General features: G+C 46.2%; 1 protein-coding gene across 2 annotated transcripts in view; it reads left to right on the plus strand.

Annotated features, from left to right (window-relative positions):
- The window catches only part of ECPAS (Ecm29 proteasome adaptor and scaffold), a 709,962-nt gene that overhangs the window by 478,689 nt on the left and 211,819 nt on the right, over window positions 1–19,454 (plus strand). For both annotated transcript variants that reach the window (XM_078676653.1, XM_078676652.1), the window contains exons 33-36: window positions 9,124–9,171; window positions 9,507–9,628; window positions 17,691–17,841; window positions 19,259–19,324. In XM_078676653.1, the coding sequence (XP_078532779.1) occupies window positions 9,124–9,171; window positions 9,507–9,628; window positions 17,691–17,841; window positions 19,259–19,324 (387 nt within the window). The remainder of the gene's footprint in view (window positions 1–9,123; window positions 9,172–9,506; window positions 9,629–17,690; window positions 17,842–19,258; window positions 19,325–19,454) is intronic.

A 19,454-nucleotide genomic window follows, 5' to 3' on the forward strand; every position in this document is an offset into this window, starting at 1 on the left:
TCTGTTTGCCACTTGGGAGAAAATGCAGTGTCAAGTCTACTGTGCACTGGAGTTTCCTCCAGGAAAGTCACAAGGACACATTTTACAACTATGATGCATTTGCTAGTTCCTCTGCTAACTTGTGCGCTGAATAAAGTGAAGTGGAGAAGTGTGGCTCACTGGTTAGAGGAGGCAGACTTGGAAGCAGAGGTCAGCCTGGGACCAGGGTTCAATTCCCGGCTCGGCGGGGTCTTGAGTCCTAAAATGTCCATGGACTCGACAATTCTCGCTCCGGTGCCTTCTCGATTCACGGGTTCACACTCTGCGACTCTGGGCAATAGCTTGCTTAATCTCCACAACGGCCCCTCGCGGTGGGATGCCTGGCTTTCACCTTGCAGATACCCTGCCGGGGAATACCAGGACGGGTTCCCTAAGCAAGCGCTTAGAAACCGCTCGGTGATTTGCGCTATATAAATTCCTGTACATTTACATTTACATTTACATAAAGTCAGAACAGACTAGGCCCAAGTCATCTTAGTAGGCCCAGGTTGGGCCAGGTAAGTTTGGTACCCAGAGTTCCTGAGCATTAGTATTTTCCCTTCAAACTGGCAATCAAATCTGAGGAACTGTCTCACCAACAAGTGAGGCTCCTGCTCTCGAGTCTTTGCAACCTACACCTTAATGTGTGCAGATTGAGCAGCTTGAAATGCTTTCAATCTGCCAGCCGCAGTAATCGATGTTATCTTGTTGCCTGAATCCTTTTGACAAAGCCCATCAACTTTGGGAGAAGTTTGTTGGTAGTTTGATACTTGTCATATCGACCCTCTTTAGGCTAAGCCTTCAGATTTAACCATTGGCCTAGAAAGGCCTTGCAGTGGGCACAAATAGGCGGTATCTGTTGGCCCTTTGGGCCTTTGAGTATTTTCCTTATAAATCATCTCTATTGAAATCACCCATTGGTATATGTTTTATCAGAGGTCTAACTCATGTTTCACCCAAAGCCTTTAGTCGCAATGCAGTGGGAAGTGAACGTAGTGATCACCTTTCTTATGTGCGTTCCTTTTGAGCCAATGCATGTCTGCTGACTGCAATTACTGAAGCTCCAAAGAGTCTTCCTAATTGCCATCACCTCTGTGTCCCAGGTGAGTGAACTGCTGATGCTCTCAATGAAACCAGCCTACACCACCTTCTTACCGAACAAGTTCTTGCTGAGGACCAGTCTTGTTTCCCAAAGTTGCTTTTCCACATTGGCCAAACCATCTTACAGTGACTATTAGTTATAGGTTCCTTACCTTAGAATTACCCCCAGGTGTCAGACTGGATTCTGAGATTTTTTCTTTACCAGTACCCCTGTGCGTCGGTAGGTGGCGTCAGTCGACTCCACGTCTGTCGTTGGCGTCGTGGTCACCGGAATGACATTGCGGTGTCTACTTACATGCCGCCCCTGCGCGCTGTCAGATCTGGAGAGAGAAGTACCCTTAGTCATTTTTTTACTAACACTTTTTCGACTTTTGTCCCCCAAAACATTTGAGTCATTCGACTCCTGGTGCATGTAGGGATGTCCCATCGTTGGACCGGCTTCAAGCCTTGTGACTCCTGTCACAAGTTGATGTTAGTCACGGAACCGCACCTGAGGACCCTCTTGAGGACCCGGTCGAGAGGGATGTCTCAGACTGGTCGAAGAAGCACAGTCACTCTTAGCCTTCTCCCTGTCCGTCGGCCGACAGGACGCGGAAGGTCGTCGTCCTTTGGCTCTGCCTGCGGAGCCTACTGCAACTGCTCTGAGCTCCCCCCCTCCTTTCCCGGGAGCCGAAGCGTTCCCTGCCTGGCTTCGTGCATTTTACGAAGCCCTCTCTCCATCTTTAGGCAGTCTCATTTCGTCAGCACGCTTCGGGGCCTGCGGACTCAGCTGGGGGCTCTAGGCCTTCGATGCCAGCGCCCCGACATCGGCACCGCAGCGCCCCCAGGGACCCAGGCCTGGATCCGATTCGGTGTCAGTCAACCTCACGACACCTCCCCCAGCGCCGATTCCTCTGAGGACTCCTCTGCTACCTCCGACTCCGGTTGTATCCCTGGCCTGTGTCGAACCTGTCCTCCCCATCGACTTGGACATGGAGCCGGACCGACGTCAACCGATGCCAGTACCACCGACGACCGGTACTTATGTACCACTGTCCTACCCTGGCGTTCCATACAGAAGCCAGAGGAGGGTGAGGAGGACTGGGAGGGGTCTGTTGACCCTCCCGCAGGCCTGCTTGAAGAGCCGACTGGAGAGAGGAGTTGGGTGAGGCCAGTGGTTTGGATACCCCCCAGACCTTGGTATGCTTTCTCCCCCTACTGTGGCCACGTAGGAGGGAGCCTCCTACACTGTGGTGTTGCGTAGGGTGACTGAGGCCTTGGGCCTAGAGCTTCCTATGGTGGCAGTCAGGACTAACCTCCTGACTGAGGTGCTTCAGCTGGATGCAGCCTCTTCGGAGCCCCTGCTGCCATTCAATGAGGCCCTCAATGACATCCTTCTGGGCACTTGGTCCAAGCCCAGCACAGGGGCTCCTGTGGAAAAGATGATTGCCCGACGCCACCGCCCGGCCCCAGGCGACCCGATTTTCCTCTCCCAACACACTACCCCAGAGAGCTTGGTGGTCCAAGGCACAACATCCAAAGGCGCATTCCCTCCTGCTCCCCCAGATAGGGAATCCAAGAAGCTTGACCATTTTGGGAAGAAGATGTTTTCTTCTGCCAGTGCGGTGAACACTGCATGTCTCTTGGGCCGGTACACCCACTCTGTGTGGGATATTGTTGCGCAGGTGCTGCCACAGTGCCTGGAGGAGGCCCAAGCCGTACTCTCCAGTGCGGTCGCAGATGGTAGGGACGCAGCAAAGTTCGCCATTCGATGTGAGCTGGATACCGCCAACTCGGTAGAACGATTTCTACTGCAGTAATCTTGAGGCACTACGCCTGGCTGAGGTCCACTGGCTTCTCCGGGGATGTCCAATCGACCCTTTTACAAATGCCCTTTGAGGGACATCGCCTGTTTGGTGACAAGGTGGACAATGCGCCTTTGCTCTTCAAGGACTCTAGAGCTACTTCCAGATCCTTGGGCCTCGCTGCCACCTCTCGCCCCATTCAGTCTGCCTTTCGTGGCTACTGAAAGGGTGCCCCACCACGTTCCACCCATGGCCACAAACTACCCAGCCTATGCACTGCTGGGGACGTGGGATCCAGCGCCGTGTGTCTGGGGGCCAGTGGGTGGGCCAATCCACCAGTGCCCCCTCTACAGGAGCCTCCAAACCTTCCTAGTCTGACCTTTCAGGGCCATCTGTTGCCAGTTGGCGGCAGGATCCGCCATCAACTCACTCACTGGCCCAACATCATGTCGGACAGGTGGGTTTTGCAGATGGTCCGAACGGGCTACTCCTTCCCCTTCGAGACTATCCCTCCATCCATTTCACGAACACCCCATCACGTGTCGGAGGTTCACTTGGCCCTTCACCGCCAGGAAGTTTCGGCTCTCTTGGCCAAGGGAGCTTTTGACCAAGTCCCTGTCCCAGAATTAGGTTGTGGTTGTTATTCCCACTAATTCCTGGTACCCAAGAAGGACAAAGGCCTGTGTCCTACCTTGGATCTCAGGGTTGTCAACCACTTCCTCCGGAAGGAGAAGTTCAAAATGTTGACATTAGCTCAGATCCTGTCTGCCCTAGACCGGAGACTGGATGGTAGCATTGGACTTGCAGGGCGCTTACTTCCACATACCCGTCCTGCCAGCCCACAGGTGATACCTACGGTCATGGTAGGCCACGAGCATTTTCAGTTTACCATGCTCCCATTTAGCCTTACCAGCGTACCTCAGGTGTTCACAAAAGTGATAGCGTGGTCGCAGCTCATCTGCGCAGATTAGGGGTTCCAGTCTTCCCCTATCTCGACGACTGGCTGTTGAAGGCGAGCTCGCCCCAGGCTTTCGTCTCCCACCTCCAGACTACGGCGGACCTCCTGCACTTGCTGGGGTTCACTATCAATGTGCTGAAGTCACACCTGATTCCCTCTCGGAAGCTCCTTTTCATCGGAGTGGTTCTGGTCACAGCGCAGTTTCGGGCCTATCCTCCCCAGCAGCAAGCCCGGGATATTCAGGCTGTGATACCGATGTTTCAGCCTCTACCCTGGATTTCAGTGAGAATGACCCTGAGGCTGCTGGGCCCCATGGCCTCCTGCATCCTGCTGGTGGATCATGCCAGGTGGCATATGCGGGCTCTGCAGTGGAACCTGAAGTTCCAGTGGGTCTAGCTGCAGGGGAATCTTTCCGATTGCATCCAGATCTCGGAGGACACTGCACATCAATTGCAGTGGTGGCTAATGAACCAGGAATAGGTCAACGCCAGATCCCTCTCCCTTCTCCAACCACAGTTCACAGTGGTGACAGATGTGTCACTCCTGGGATGGGGCGGCCACATGGGAGAGGTGGAGATCAGGGGTCTCTGATCTCCGGTGGAGTCAGCGATCCACAACAACCTTCTGGAGGCCGAGAGATTCATCTTGCACTGAAGGCATTCCATCCTTCTGTCAGAGGAAGGGTAGTGCAGGTGTTCAGACAACACCACCACCTTGTGGTACTGCAATAAACAGTGCAGGTGGGGTCAAGGATCCTATGTCAGGAGACTCTTCACCTTTGGACATGGCTGAAACATGAGGTCATGTCTGATGGTTCAACACCTGGCAGGTTCTCTGAACGCCAGGGCAAACGAACTCCGCCGCAGGTGCATGATGGATCACGAATGACGTCTTCACTCGGAGGTGGCGCAAGGTCTCTTTCAGCAGTGGGGAGAACCTTGGTTTAGATCTGTTCGCTACTGAAGAGCACGCGCAATAACAGCAGTTCTGCACGTTGGAATTTGCTAGGCGGCACTTGCTCGGCAGTGCTAATTGCGGTCTTCTATACGCCTTTCCGCCTATATCACTTCTGCCCAGAGTGCTGAAGAAGATCAATCACGACCAGGCTCAAGCCATTCTTGTGGCTACGGACTAGGCACAAAGAGTTTGGTTTCCCGAGCTCTTGAACCTGGCCCATCGATCCTCCAGTCAGACTGCCTCTTGGGGAGGATCTTCTGTCACAGCAGGAGGGGAAGGTCCTCCACCTGAACCTGTCCAGCCTCCACCTCCTTGCATGGAGATTGAGAGGCGACAGTTGACCGCTTTTGACCTTCCTCCCGAAGTCTGTAATGTCATCTTGGCAGCCAGGTGTCCCTCCACAAAAATGGTATACGCCTGTAGATGGAACAAATTTGTGGCATGGTGCACAGCAAAGGCTGTAGATCCCCTTTCTGTCCCTCTTTCAGAGGTTCTCCATTTCATTCTATCTTTGGGCCAACAGGGCTCTGCTCTGGGCACCCTGTAAGGCAATCTTTCGGCCTTTCTTCCCCTTCCTACTCAGCCTTAAAGACTGCTTTTCTGGTTGCCATCCCCTTTGTTTGCCGCCTGGTGAAGAACTCTGGCCGGGGGCTCCCGGCCTGACTTAGCCTTTTTGGCTAAATATCCCTAGATTCCCACCTCCTCCGGGGATAAACCTACTCATCTGGGCTTCCGTCCTCATCTACGGTCCTCGATGCTCCATTCCTGCGCTTGGGAGCATGAGAATTCTCGTCAAAAGTGGCGCTACTAGCTTTCTCCTGTGGAGTTCCAGGACCAGCATGGCCGATGTCCGGTGGAGCCGCTCTGTTCAGCTATAGGGGAGTCTGGCCCAGGTATCTCGCCGCAGCCGACACCTACCCAGCCGGGCATCGGGCACAGCTCCCATCTCAACTCCGCTGCTCAGCTTCCTCCTCCCCCGCCTTCTCTCTGATGTCCCTGGTGTCCAACGTTGCGGCGGAATCCTTTCGAAGCTGTCGATGCCTCTCTGATCGCTCTGGATGGCTGCAGAGTAGACGGGCGGAGGTTCTCCCCTCCTGACTCTCCCCCTGCCTCTGGGCTCGCTTACTGCTGCCTTCCCCTACTGTTACCTCACCTCCAGCTTGTCAACTGGGATGATTTTGAGACTTACAAGAGGTAAGGACTATCGGCGCTGTGCTACGTGGCGTTCTGAGTTACTCTTCCGTCCTTGCCGGAGAAGCTCCCATGCGGGTTTCCAACTTTGCTGCCTCCTGTTATCTTGATCTGCTGCCCTGCTGCCCATAACGGTTCCTCTCAAGACATATCGACAACGGATTGGACACCGCTGCCGAGAACACTTGTTCATGGACTGAATGGCTGTGACTCGAAAATAGACTGCTGCACCCCTGACTTTCGGATCTTTTTCCCCTTCTAGTGCCTCTCCGTGAAATCAGCGCTTATTTTTCTTTTTTTCCGGACTTAGCCTTTTTGGTTCTTGGACCCTTATGCTCCCTGCCATTTTGGGACTATTTTCCACTGCCTCTCCTTCCCACGACCCGCCATTTTAGCAATCCCTGTTTCCTGCTGGATGACTTTGAAATTGTCTCTTGTTCGCCACGGACCCACTCCTCATTCTTCTGATTTTGTTAACATCTCTGGTGCCTTTTCCGTTTTGTTTTCCTCGCACTTTGCTGTCCTGATCTGTTTTTCCATCCCCTTTCCTTTCTGTGCTCCCCCTTTTTCCTCGTCTGCCCCTTAGGCTGTTTCTTGCCTCCGTTTTTACCGCTATATATCCTACTGTTTTCTGCCTCATCATGCGTCCACTCATTTCCATCCTCGACTTTTCTCATATTCCTAACTTGTGTTTTCTTTTGCTACTGTGTAACATTATGTAATTGTTCTGTAACTTGTGTAACGTGCTTTGTACTGATACTCTGTAAAGCGCTCCGATACCTACGGGTCTAGCCAGCGCTATATAAAACTCAAGTTAAAAAAAAATGATTTTTTTTTTTAAATGGGTGAGTGAGCTTCCGGTTCTATCTTCTAAACCTCCTTTCCTTGCTGTCCATCCGGACAAGGTTGTCCTACGAACTAGACCTTCTTTTCTTCCCAAAGTGGTTAGCTCTTTCCACATAGAACAGACCATCACTTTGCCAACCTTCTTCCCGCCCCTGCATCCTTCCAAGAAGGAGTAGAGGCTCCATTGTCTGGATCCAAAACATGTGTTATCATTTTATCTGAATCGCAGATAACACTTCCGGGTGGACTATTAACTCTTAGTTGGCTATGCGGGCGCCAAGAAAGGTTGGGCCGTGCAAAAACGTACCATCTCTTGATCGGTCGTCCTTTGCATTAAAATCTGCTATTCCTTGGCAAAAAAGGAGCCTCCAGTAGATCTGGGCACCCATTCCAACACCACGACGGCAGCCAATACTGCTTTGGGATGTGGAGTACCCCTCCGTGAAATCTGCCAGGCAGCCACGTGGGCATCACTGCACACGTTCACTAAACATTACTGCCTGGATAGTCAATCCGGAGAGACGGCTTCTTTGGCCATTCAGTTCTCCAGGACTTTCTGGTGTGAACTTGGTTCTCAAATCCACCTCCGGGTTGGTATTGCTGGGGTATCTTTTCTAAGGTAAGGAATATATATCTAATAGTCTCTTTCAGATGAACGAGTTACTTACCTTCAGTAACAATATATCTGTAAGAGACATACATTAGTTATAGATTCCTTACTGCCCCATCCATCCTCCCTGTTCTGCGAACTAACTGCTAGAGTGAGGGACTCCCTTTCAGGGCCCTAGTTATGTGCACTAGTGGTCAGTGTCTTGCATGGCTCTGCGTTTCTGCCGTGGAATGGCGTGTAAAGAACTGACGTCAGCGTGCAGGGGCGGCGTCTAAGTAGACACCGCTACGTCATTCTGACGCCCATGACTCCACGACAAACGCGGAGTCGACCAAAGCCACCCCCGACATGCTGGGGTACTGCTAAAGAAAAAATCTCTGGGTACAGTCTGACGCCTGGGGGTAATTCTAAGGTAAGGAATCTATAACTAATATATGTCTCTTACAGATATATTGTTACCAAAGGTAAGTAACTTGTTCATCACTGCCAAAGGTATTTGCTCCTCCTAATCCTCTGATGGCGGAAAAGAGACTCCATTAGCTCAATCTAAAAAGGGCTTTGAACGTTTACATTGACTGCATAAGGGACTGTTGTGACCGGCTCGTGGCAAGGTTTTCTAGAGAAGCAAGCTAAGGCGGCCTTGGCAAGATTAATAGCCATCAGCATTAAAATCTATGCGTTGGCCGTGAAGTAAGCTCTTGAAGTCCTGTGGGTGCATCACTCCAGGGCCGCGGCCGCAATAATGGCATTGTCAAGGAGAATGTTGGTTCTGGACACCTGCCAGACTGATGTGTGTGTGACATGTTCACGAATACTACTGCCTTGACAGTCTGGACTTACGTGAGGGCCATTTTACTTGCTTAATCCTGGAAGTCTCATTCATCTGAGTATGCTGCTCAGACCCTCCACCTTTAGGAGGTACTGTTTTGAAATCTATTTTTAATGTGAGGAATCTGCAGTGAGAACTATCCATCAGAAGATCAAGTTACTTACCTTCGGTAACACTCTTTCTGTTGGATAGTCTATTGAACCACTTACTCCTCACTGCTTTCCTACTTCCTAATTCTGTTGTGTGGAGTCCTGAAAATCTTAAGATTCCATACTAGGTTTTGGCATGCTGTCACTTGCAATTTTTTGGTAGGGCTCCACATCTAAGTGTGTGGAAGGAGAAGAATTAAGAAACTTGCGTCAGCATGCAGGGGTAGCACTGATATGTGGCTCCACTCCATCATTTCCGGGTGGTATGGAGTCACTGTGGAGCTACATGGCACCATCAGTGCTTGGGGGCATTGGTGTGAAAATTCTCCTGGTACAGTCTGATGCATGGGGATATTTTGAAGGTGAGGAATCTGCAGTTAGAATATCCACCAAAAAGAGTGTTGTCTAATGTGAGTAATGTATTCTTTTGGGCCTAGGTGTAGGGCAACTAAGATTAAAAGGGTGTATATTAGATTTTGCTTGCATAGTAACAAATCTGAACACTTCTAAAGAGATTACCTGATCATTCTTTGTTGGGATTTTTTGTCAATTTTGTAACATTGAGCTTTGTATGGATTTATGATCTACCCTTTGTTTAAATAATGACAATAGAAGTGAGTGTTTTTAATTCTTAATACTGATAGATTCTCTGTATTAATTTCTCCTTTGTTCCCCCTCAGGAATCCGTAAGAAAAGCAGCAGAATTAGCATTAAAAACTTTGAGCAAGGTAATATTTCAATACGACTTTCTTTGCGTGAATCTTATAAAAGTGACTGTCACCTTTCATAAATATATTACTCCAAAGAGCACACTATCTGTGGAACTACCTTATTGTATTTTGCAGTTGATGTTGCAATAGCCCCTCCAACACAACCCTACTCTAAGGTGTTGGCATCTCATTGCTCTTAGACACATTTGAAATGATTATAGTTCAGGTGCATTGGGATTTGCTTTTCAGATAAACTGAAAGCCTTTAGCATCTATTTGTTTGATTATCTTATTTTTGATAGATTTGTTAGAATTGGTTGTTCTTAATATAAAAAATCTAATTTTTTCCCTCAGATTTGTGTGAGAATGTGTGATTCCTCAAAAGGATTATCTGGTCAAAAAACTATTGCTGTGCTTCTTCCATGCCTTCTCGATAAAGGAATGATGAGTACCGTGTCTGAAGTCCGATCCCTCAGGTTTGTATTTGCATAACCTAATTGGATCAAGTACAGCTCATGTTTTTTTGTCCACTTTAATATTTGAAATAAATTGTATCATAAATAATTTAGTAATTAGTGTGTGTAGTTTTTCTTATTAGTTTTAAGGTGTGTTTGTTCTTCTCCTGAAAATGTTAACACTCTGAGTCAGCTGTCTAATCTTGTAGAATTTACTTTACCATCATAGTGGAGTGGTGTGGCTCACTGGTTAGATGCGGCAGACCCGGAAGCAGAGAACGGCCCGGGACCAGGGTTCAATTCCCGACGCGGCAGGGTCGTGGACCAGGGTCAGGGGACTCGATAATTCTCGCCTCGGTGCCTACTCTAACCAGGGATCACACTCGGTAACTCTGGGCATTAGCTTGCCTCATCTCTACAACGGCCCCCCACATTCGCCGGGGATGCCTGGTTTCACCTTGGAGATACCCAGTAGGGACCATCTCACAGGGATAGCCAGGACGGGTTCCCCAGCGGTCTACAGCGCCACGACGCCTCAGGGCAGCAGTGCGCTTTACAAGACACATACATTTACATCACGCCATTGGTTTCTCATAGAAGCTTCTTTTTGAAATGTTCTTCAGCATTTCGTTCTGCATAGATGAATACATTTTGTATATTTCCCATGATTTGGAAAGGTGACTATATAATGATGTCTTTAGTAAAATAAAAAAAATATAAGCAGAAAAAAAAATTCTCAGATTATCTTGCCGACCCGTAAATATTTGCTCAGTTGAACATCTTATTAGTTTTAATTTTTGCCACATAGGAGCATCTCTACAAATGGCTAGACTTTTATAGTACCGGCGCAAAATGTTTTGTTTTACTATAACATTTCTCATATTTACTGTTCATTTTAATTGTTTTCTGTAGTGGAACTTGAGCATTCTAGATTTTACACGACAGACGTGAGACATAAAGGTGGCAGGTCTGTAGAAGATTTGCATTAGTTGCACGAAAAAAGATGGCTGGTGATAGATACATGACTGTATTCACTGTGTCAAGTACTATGGTTGTGCTGTTGCTGACCGGAATTTTAAGTTAGAGGGATGAGTTTATACAGCAATATTATCAACCTTTTTGTGTGACGTGAGGTTTATGTAACTTGTCAGGTTTATCCCAATGCCGACTGTTAAGACTTCACCAGGACACGGACTCCACCACAGACAGTTTTTTTCCACCATTAGGTTTGGATTTTTTCGACTCCTTACAACCACTCCCACAGCGAAAAAAGATTTTGACACCAGAGGACCAGAGCATCTGTTCATCAAGACATCAGTGCTTCGGCGTGTAAGGCCTTTCATTCAATGTAAACTTTTGAGCACCAATTGGACAGAAATTGTGCGCATTAGTCAGCTATGCAGCGCCAGAACTATACAGGACTCCATCTCTGCCACAAGAGTAAAGGAGTAGACTTTGATGACTACGGAGAAGTGTTATTCTGTAGCCTGGACGTTAAACAGGAGCTGAACTCTACATATGTATCCTCTCACAAGACTCTACAGGGTCCATCAGGATGACTACACCCTGGACAATGACTGCCCCTCTGGTTTTAGGTCCTGAGATTGCAGACCAGGGGCAGCATCCATGGCTTGCAGGGGACTCTGAAGATCTTCCCTTTCTAAGCTGACCTTGAAAACTACGTCAAGCAGACACAAAGGATCTTACCTCCATGGATCCACCTTTAATTCTACAGCATGGTCATATCTCCATAGTTTCATACTTTGACTGATCAGCCTTTCTCCATGAAGGTTAGACAGTCTTGTCTGCCCACATTTGATAGTGAAATCTCTCGAGGCTGTGGCACAGAGCCTTGAAGCCCAGAGGACACTGTCAGACTTTAGCATAAAGATCAGTGATGAAGCCGAGCACAAACTTGATGCCACTAGATAAAGGGCACCAGCCTTATACTAGGAAGAGGCCAGTCTACATCAAAAAAATCTCTGGGCTGGACCTCCTTCCACCATATAGCCACCTCATAAGAAATGCAAAACCACCTTTTAGGAGGCTATTTAATGGGATCTTGGAGCCCGTGAAGACCAAACGCCATCCTACCACTACCATCTGCACAGCTGTTCACACCTCACTCTGTACATTTTAACTCAAATCTCTGCTTCTATATCAGGAACCAGGGACTACTGACCAACTAGAAGATGCGTGGCACTAGGATAGGGATGACCCTAACAGTTATTCTTCCCTGGAACCATACAAGCTGATTAATGCAACTCCCTCAGCCAGTTTATTATTTCAGACATCCAACTACTCAATTGAGGAGCATTGATTGACTTCCAGCCATTGTAATTTGGTGCTTGGCCAATGATAATTCCCAGTCAATAAATCTGGTTTGCTTTTTTTGGGTCAGTTTCCAAATCTAAGAGTACATAATTCTGGTTTCAACCAACCAGTTCTACCTGCTAGGTATGATAACAGATGTGTAACCACCCACCAGTAAATGTTCAAAGCAGTTCACCCCAGAACATGTACATAAAGTCTGCATTGTCTTCAGAGCATCTCAGACAGACATCCCTCACTGCTGTATAGGGCCACAGGCTTCCAGAACATGTCCCTCCATACAGGAGGAGGCATTTTACGTAGAGACCTTGTCCAGAACAGAGCATCGCACTCAATACCTTCCCATGCTCAGATCTGTGCTGAAGTGTTCTACAGAAAACATCAAAGACCCTGTCAACACAAGAGCAGTCATCCCCGGGGTAGACAAGAAGTTCAAACTTGCACCTCAAGACGGATTGTTAATCCATGGCAGGTACCCTCAGACCGCTCTTGTTGTTTACACCGCAAGACAGCTCTTATGCAAGACACAATGGGCACTCCAACTCCTAACAAGGAGAGGAAGAGTATCACTACTGTGGGGCAATACATTGCTTTGGGGCCTCTACACAATTGCTGATTACCAGTCGCAAGACCCTGTTTGTGACAACTGCGGGTGTCCTGAAACAAATTCTCCAGTCCCTCAAAGAGGCATACTAAAAGAGAACAAAAGATATTGTACCAGAGGAGAAGGTATTCTCCAGCACAAGCATCAGGTAGATCCTCGATGCAGTGGATTCTGCCTCTAAACCGGTCAATAGCTGCATCCTCTTATGCGCAGTGAAACAATTGCTAACTACTTCACTGACAAAGTTGCTAAATTCAGCTTTCTCTTATTCATGATACCAATCTGTCATCCCTGTCCAACTGTGTCACTGACCCTGCGGTCACCTCCGAAATATCCTCCCTGGGCTCAACCAATGACCATCACCTCCCAACAAAACCTGAAATCAAATAGGATTGCCAGCAGCCCAAAAACAATGCTAAGTGGACAAACTTCAAACCTATGACTGAAAAAGAAGTCTTCACAATAATAGCACACATGTAGCCTGGTGCCCACGCTTCTGACCCACTGCCCTCCAACTTAATACAGAACCTCAGCAATATCATCTCCCCCCTCTGGACCAAAATCTTTAATGCCTCTCCCTCCTCAGGCTGTGTTCCTGAGTCACTCCAGATAGGCCAAGTCACCCCCATGCACAAAAACCTGGAATTGACCCCAATGACTTCAACAATCGTTGACTCATCACAAACCTTACCTTCCTAGCCCAAACACTGGAGAAATGTGTCCTCCTGCAACTAAACCGACACATGGAAGAATTCAACCTTCACAACACTTTCCAGTCAGGATTCCGTAAAGGCTGTAGCGCCAAAACCACCATGCTCAATATTTCAGATGACATTCACAGAAGCCTGGATGAAGGTGATGACTGTCTCCTAATCCTACTCTACTTATCTGCAGCTTTTGATACAGTAAATCACCCAGCTCTACTCGACACTCTCAGAGTCCGCACCGGTATCAATTGCACTGTCTTGAAATGGTTTACTACGGCTACTCTCTCCTTACTGGAACCCCTGTGGACCCATGAAAGCTGCTCTTAACGCAGCTGCCATACTCCTCACAGGCACCAAAATATTTGACATCTCTCCTGCTCTCAAATGGCTTCCCATGGAAGGCAGATGTTTTTTCAAGACAGCCTGCATCACCCACTAAGTGCTTCATACAAAAAAAAACCAATACTTAGAAACCAGAATCCCAGGAGCTGGAAGAGCCCATACTCTGAGAAACTCTGAGAAGCTCTGAGATGCTCCGACGTCATTCCTCCCAACTTCAAGAAGAGATCACCTCAATCTCGCTCCATCGCGGGTAATGCTCAGAAGATCTGGAACTTGCTACCTAAAGATCTCAACTGTAACCCTTCCTTCCCCTCATTCAAACGTGAACTCAAATCTCTGCTCCTCAACAGCGACCTTCACAGGCACACAAACTGTTCTACGTTCACCCCGTTGATGAACACCTTCAAGATGGTCACATTACTTGTTCAATTGCCTCATTGGGACTTGCTCACCGACACCTCCCCCTGATGTCTTTCTCCTCCATATACCCTGTGTTTTTCTTTTGAATATAGCCATTGAGTGCTGTACTGGCTTGTGACTTTTACATTAAGAGTTCCTTTTGTACCTCTTATAAACGTATTTATGTATTTGTATAACCTGTTAAGTACTCTAATACCCTCTGGTCTAGCAAGCGCTATATAAAACTCAAGTAAATCAAATAAATAAACATGCTTGGCTTAGGGTTTCAGGGTTACACCCAACAGTACCTTTTTGGACTGCAGTTCGTTTATCACCTATTTGGCTCTCAGGTGGCCAGAATGTTTGAAAAGATGAAAAAGATAGGGACACAGTAGAAGCTATGGGTGTCTTGCAACAGCAGAAAAAGCAGGGTTTCAAAAATGTCAAATCTCAGCAGAATCCAAAGCATTGTTCATCGGACCTAGACGTTAGTATCTGCAGCAGTTCTCTCAGGAAGACCAGCCTCAGGACAATAAGTTAGGGTGGATTTCGTAGCCAGAGGCAACTCTTGCAACAAACAGTCATTCACAGCTGTCAGGGGAAAAATGTGGTTATACCTCCCTCAATGAGAGCAAATAATCTCAGACCAGTCCACGCAGTTACTATATAGATTTTACATCACCCCTTCAAATCTGCCACCTGAACACCACAGTATCGGCAAGGATCAACACAGACTACTTTTGGAGGAGTTAAAAGTACTGCTCCTGAGAGAAGGGATGCAAGTTGTTCCGACCCTTCAATGAGAACTAGGAATCTATTTTCTGTACTTTCTAATCACCAAGAAGGAAGAAACACTGCAGCCTAACATCCACCCATAAGAGTTTAACCTCTACATTGTGTCTAGTCATTTAAAAACGACGAAACTACACAATTTCATTCTGTTGCTCAGTGTGGGAGATTGCATGGCCACCCTCCATCTCATGGACTCCTACTTCCATATCCTGATTCATCAGGCTCACCTTGAGTATTTCTGATTTCTGGTAAGTGGTGTTTACTTACAGTTAAATACCACTCTGGGGTCATGACAGATCCCAGAGTGTTTTTCCAAATATCTAGCCATGGTGGCAGCACATCTCTGGAGCAGTCAAATTGATATATTTCCATTCCTGTACGACTGGGAAACCAATCATTTCCAATACATTGGCCACATCCTACTCCCAACAATCCATTCTACATCCAGAACTAAGCTTTACAATCCACGCAAAAAAGTCATACCTGTATCTCCAACAAACCCAGGTGAGCCATATTCTATTCAGTCCCAAGCAAAGCTTACCCAAGCCTACAACTAGTGATCATGTTTCAGGCGCTGCTTCCCCTTCCCAGCCATAGTCTCCTGTGATGGTGAGAATAGTAATTAACTTGTTGGAAATTATGGTGACTTCTATTGCGCCAGTCCCACATGCAAGGCTTCTACATCTGCACCCTTTACAAAAGTCTTTCTCGGCAGAGCTCAATGGCGGAACAAAAACAACTTTTTACTGGGCAGGTCATTTCTTATTCCAGAACCGCAGGTGACCATCAGTACAGTTCGCCCGCTGAGCATTTCAGACACAGATTCGCCATAAGGTGGTTCTCATTTGAACCCAGAAGATGCCCACCATATATTGCTTGAACATTTACTAAGCGGGAGTCATCACCAAACTATCGAGTGAGAGGTCAACTCCCATATACTGAATCATTACTTCTAAAGTTGTACTACATCGACAGTAGACCTGCTACCCATACTTAAGAACTTAAAGTACCACTCCAGGTACCATCACCCACAATGTCTAGGCAGTGCTCTGTGGATCAGTTGGTTAGGGTTATTGCCATCTGCTTTCCCTTGCTACTATTGCTTCTGTAATTAGGAAATGTGTTGGTTGTCAAAGATGCGGATTCTCATTGCTCCAACGTTGGAAATTCAAAAATGGGTGGAACACCCCCTTAACAATTATTTACTTGGTCTTCCCTGGCAGTGTCATTCGGATCAGTGTCTGTGGCAACAGTGACCTACCGTCACTGTTGCTGGGGCCTGAGTAGAGGTGGGGGAGCCAGCATATTCACAGGGAGAGTCAAGCCTGAATCGAGCCAAGGATCCTTCTTGGCTCTAAATAGTCGTATACGAGTTGAGACATGGAAAGATCCATGAAAATCATGCAACAAACATCATGTAAAAATGTGATAGATGTACCCCCAAAAGTGAATTTCTTGGACTCTGCACAGTTTACCTCTTTTTGGTATACTATATAAAGAGCCAGCTTACTACACAACTTGCTAATGCCATCTCTACAGCACTTTACGTTCTGTCCCTAGAGTGCATTTCATTTAAGAAAAAGGTGCCACAATGGCCTTCTTTGGAACCCATCCATTACTGTGCAGATAGTCAAGCCAGACAATTGGCAAGTCGGACAAACTGTACTAGAAATACTGTTCTACACATCTCTTGCCTCCATTGACAAACCACAGTATTAGGGGTTGATTACTGCTTTTCTGTTTATGCACAGCATGGGATCTACATGTATACAAGCTGGGAATCTCCAGCACTACTCGCAGCAAACCAGTTGTCACATTAAAGCAATGTTTTCCTTCTTTTTCTATCTCCATTGTGTGCTGCTTCCCTCCTCAAAACTCCGCCTCTGCACTCCCCATGTTGCTGTTTCACCCTCATTTCTCCCATCCCTCGCTACACCATTGCTTCCACCACCCATTCATCTGCCTTTTTTGTTGTTGCTTGTTTTTAATTTTTTTAATATTTCAAACCCCTCCTGCCAGAGCGCCTCAGCCCCACCACGCCTCCATGTTGGTTCCATCATTCAACAACATTTTCCTGCTCTCGCTATCCGCTCTTCCATTGCACCCCTTTTGCGTTTCATATGTTATAAATTATTTTACCTTTTTTGGAGGGAGAGACAGTTTCAATTTACTGCTGGGCTGCTCCCTTCATTTTAATGCATGTTTGTGTTATTTATTTACCTCTCCAATACTGGCATTCGTCATCTTGGAGCAGTAAATTCAAATTTAAAAAAATGACTTCCATTTCATAACCAACATCTGCACTTGTATAGTGATGCACACATATACATTGTTACACTGTTACTAGTTTTTTTTGCCTCCTGTGTTTTTTATCAGCAAGTAAGCCTTTTTATTTTTGCTGGTGTGGAGCAGCAGTGGCAAAAAGCATTGGCAAAACCATAAAGTCGCATAATTCCATTGAAAAGTTAGTCTTTGGCTTTTTCAACGATTTTTTATTATAAAATTGACTTTTTACCTCTGCAGAGTATAATGTACTTTATACACAAAATGTGAAGATTTCACCACTGGTAAAGGGCTTGTTTATTAGTTACATGTGTCAAATATATATGTGTAAATATTTTTTATATTGTAGCCTGTACTGTATCTACCATTTAGTTTCAATGAACACATTTTGTTGTAAAAGGAGCAGCATGGAAGCCATTTTACATTATATGGGTTTTGAAGAATCCATATGAACTACCTTGAAAACAATTCATTATGATTTTGTGAGGTGATACGTAGGACAATATAGTCATTCAATTTCTTTTTCTTCTGTGTCACAAATTTTCAAGGAACATATATGTGCATATGCCAGTGTGGTTGTTGCAAGCATTTATAAATGAAAACATTTGTCTGTTTTTTTTTTCAGCATTAACACGCTTGTAAAAATCAGTAAAGGTGCTGGAGCCATGCTGAAACCTCACACACCAAAGCTCATCCCTGCCCTTTTAGAGTCACTTAGTGTTTTGGAACCACAGGTCCTCAACTATCTTAGCCTACGAGCTACAGATCAAGAGAAAGTATGTTGATACTAATGGTTGTTCATAATTGTATAAAGATTTGCATTAAAAGAAAATAAACCAATAATGTTTTGACTGCATTTTCGATAAATGGTTAAGATAAACACCAAAGCAATGATTTTAATTAGTTTGGACATATATTTTTGACCTCAGATTCTTAATCTCTTAACATGTTTCAAGTTGTCAGATGGGCTGCAGGTGGCCCTACTACCACCAAGTTGCCTATCCCAGGATCATCTGAAATGATGTTCTCGCACTATGTAGGCCTGGGGCCAAAAATGCCATGTGTTAAAATGGCCCTAGTGCAAATCTGTCACACTTATTTTCAGTTTTGTTCTGGGGCAATTGTACTAACCTATTTTTTGTTTTTGGCGTCAGATTGGGGAATGATTGATTGCACCTGATTTCCATTTATTATTAGCATTACAGACTTCTTTTCCTTACACAAACTCCTTCAGTTTATACCTGAAGAAATGTGTGCTGATATATACCATGTGGTGTGAAATTACCAAACTTCTTTAAATCCAGTGCTTAACTTAACTTTGACCAAAGTGCATACTGTATTTTGTAACAGTGGATAAGTAAGAAACTCAGTTTGCATCTTATTATTTTAAGTTATACTCACTAGATTTTCTTTTACATCACTCAATTTCAGTAGCTGTAAAAAGTGTGGTTGTTGCATGTTGTTGACTGACCCCTAGATTGTATATAAGGGAGTTTGTTATTAAAAAATAAACTAATGACCCTCCCCCACACCCTGGACACTGTCTTTTTTCCTGCCACTCGCTGCCAAGGTTTACTTGGTAGTGACAGGGAGATGGTCATTACACTATCCCCCCTAAATAGGGCAGACCGTGTTCTGCCCCTCCTCTGACGGACCCTATGCCATCGGAGGAGGATTTTACTTGACTTAGTCTATGCAAGCTCTTTTGAAGGAAATCCTATAGTCTGCATGTCTCCAAATGAGGTGGGAGGTTCGATAGTTTGAAGGTCCGTGTAGTCTGTCGCGTTTTTGATGGATTATCTTATCCACAAAATGTTTAAATCAGGCCCTGTGTCATACATGTGCATGTCCCAGAGAACAAGTGACATTAATTGACAGCAGGAGCCGTGTAATAAGGGAAGGCTAAGTCTCATAACCTCTTCCCTCTTTACTCTGCCAAACTGCTTTGCTTCTGCAGTGTGACAGGTGAGGGTGAGAAGTAGTAATTGGTGAGCGCCCCACCCCACAGCACCTTCCCTTGGCTCTCATTGTAATTGTATAAAATGATTACTGTGGCGAACTCTAAATGTTTAGGCTCACTGAAAATCACCTTACAGTCCAGTAAATAACATTTTCAGATAACTTGTGGCTGTATTATATTAAATCTAAACATTTTTATACCTTTAAAACATATCATTTTCATGTTTCTACTAGAACGCAATGGATAATGCGAGGCTCAGTGCTGCTAAATCATCACCCATGATGGAAACAATCAATATGGTAAGTACCCATGGCTTTTTCTGTTGTTAAGACGTGCTGCGTGTCTGATCGCACTCCCTACCTATATTAATGTAACCCCTTCTCTATTTCTTAGTGGTCACCTTTTATGGCTGCCTGCTCATTCGGGTCA

This window comes from Lissotriton helveticus, chromosome 2_1, assembly GCF_964261635.1.
Source record: "Lissotriton helveticus chromosome 2_1, aLisHel1.1, whole genome shotgun sequence".
Classification (NCBI taxonomy): domain Eukaryota; kingdom Metazoa; phylum Chordata; class Amphibia; order Caudata; family Salamandridae; genus Lissotriton; species Lissotriton helveticus.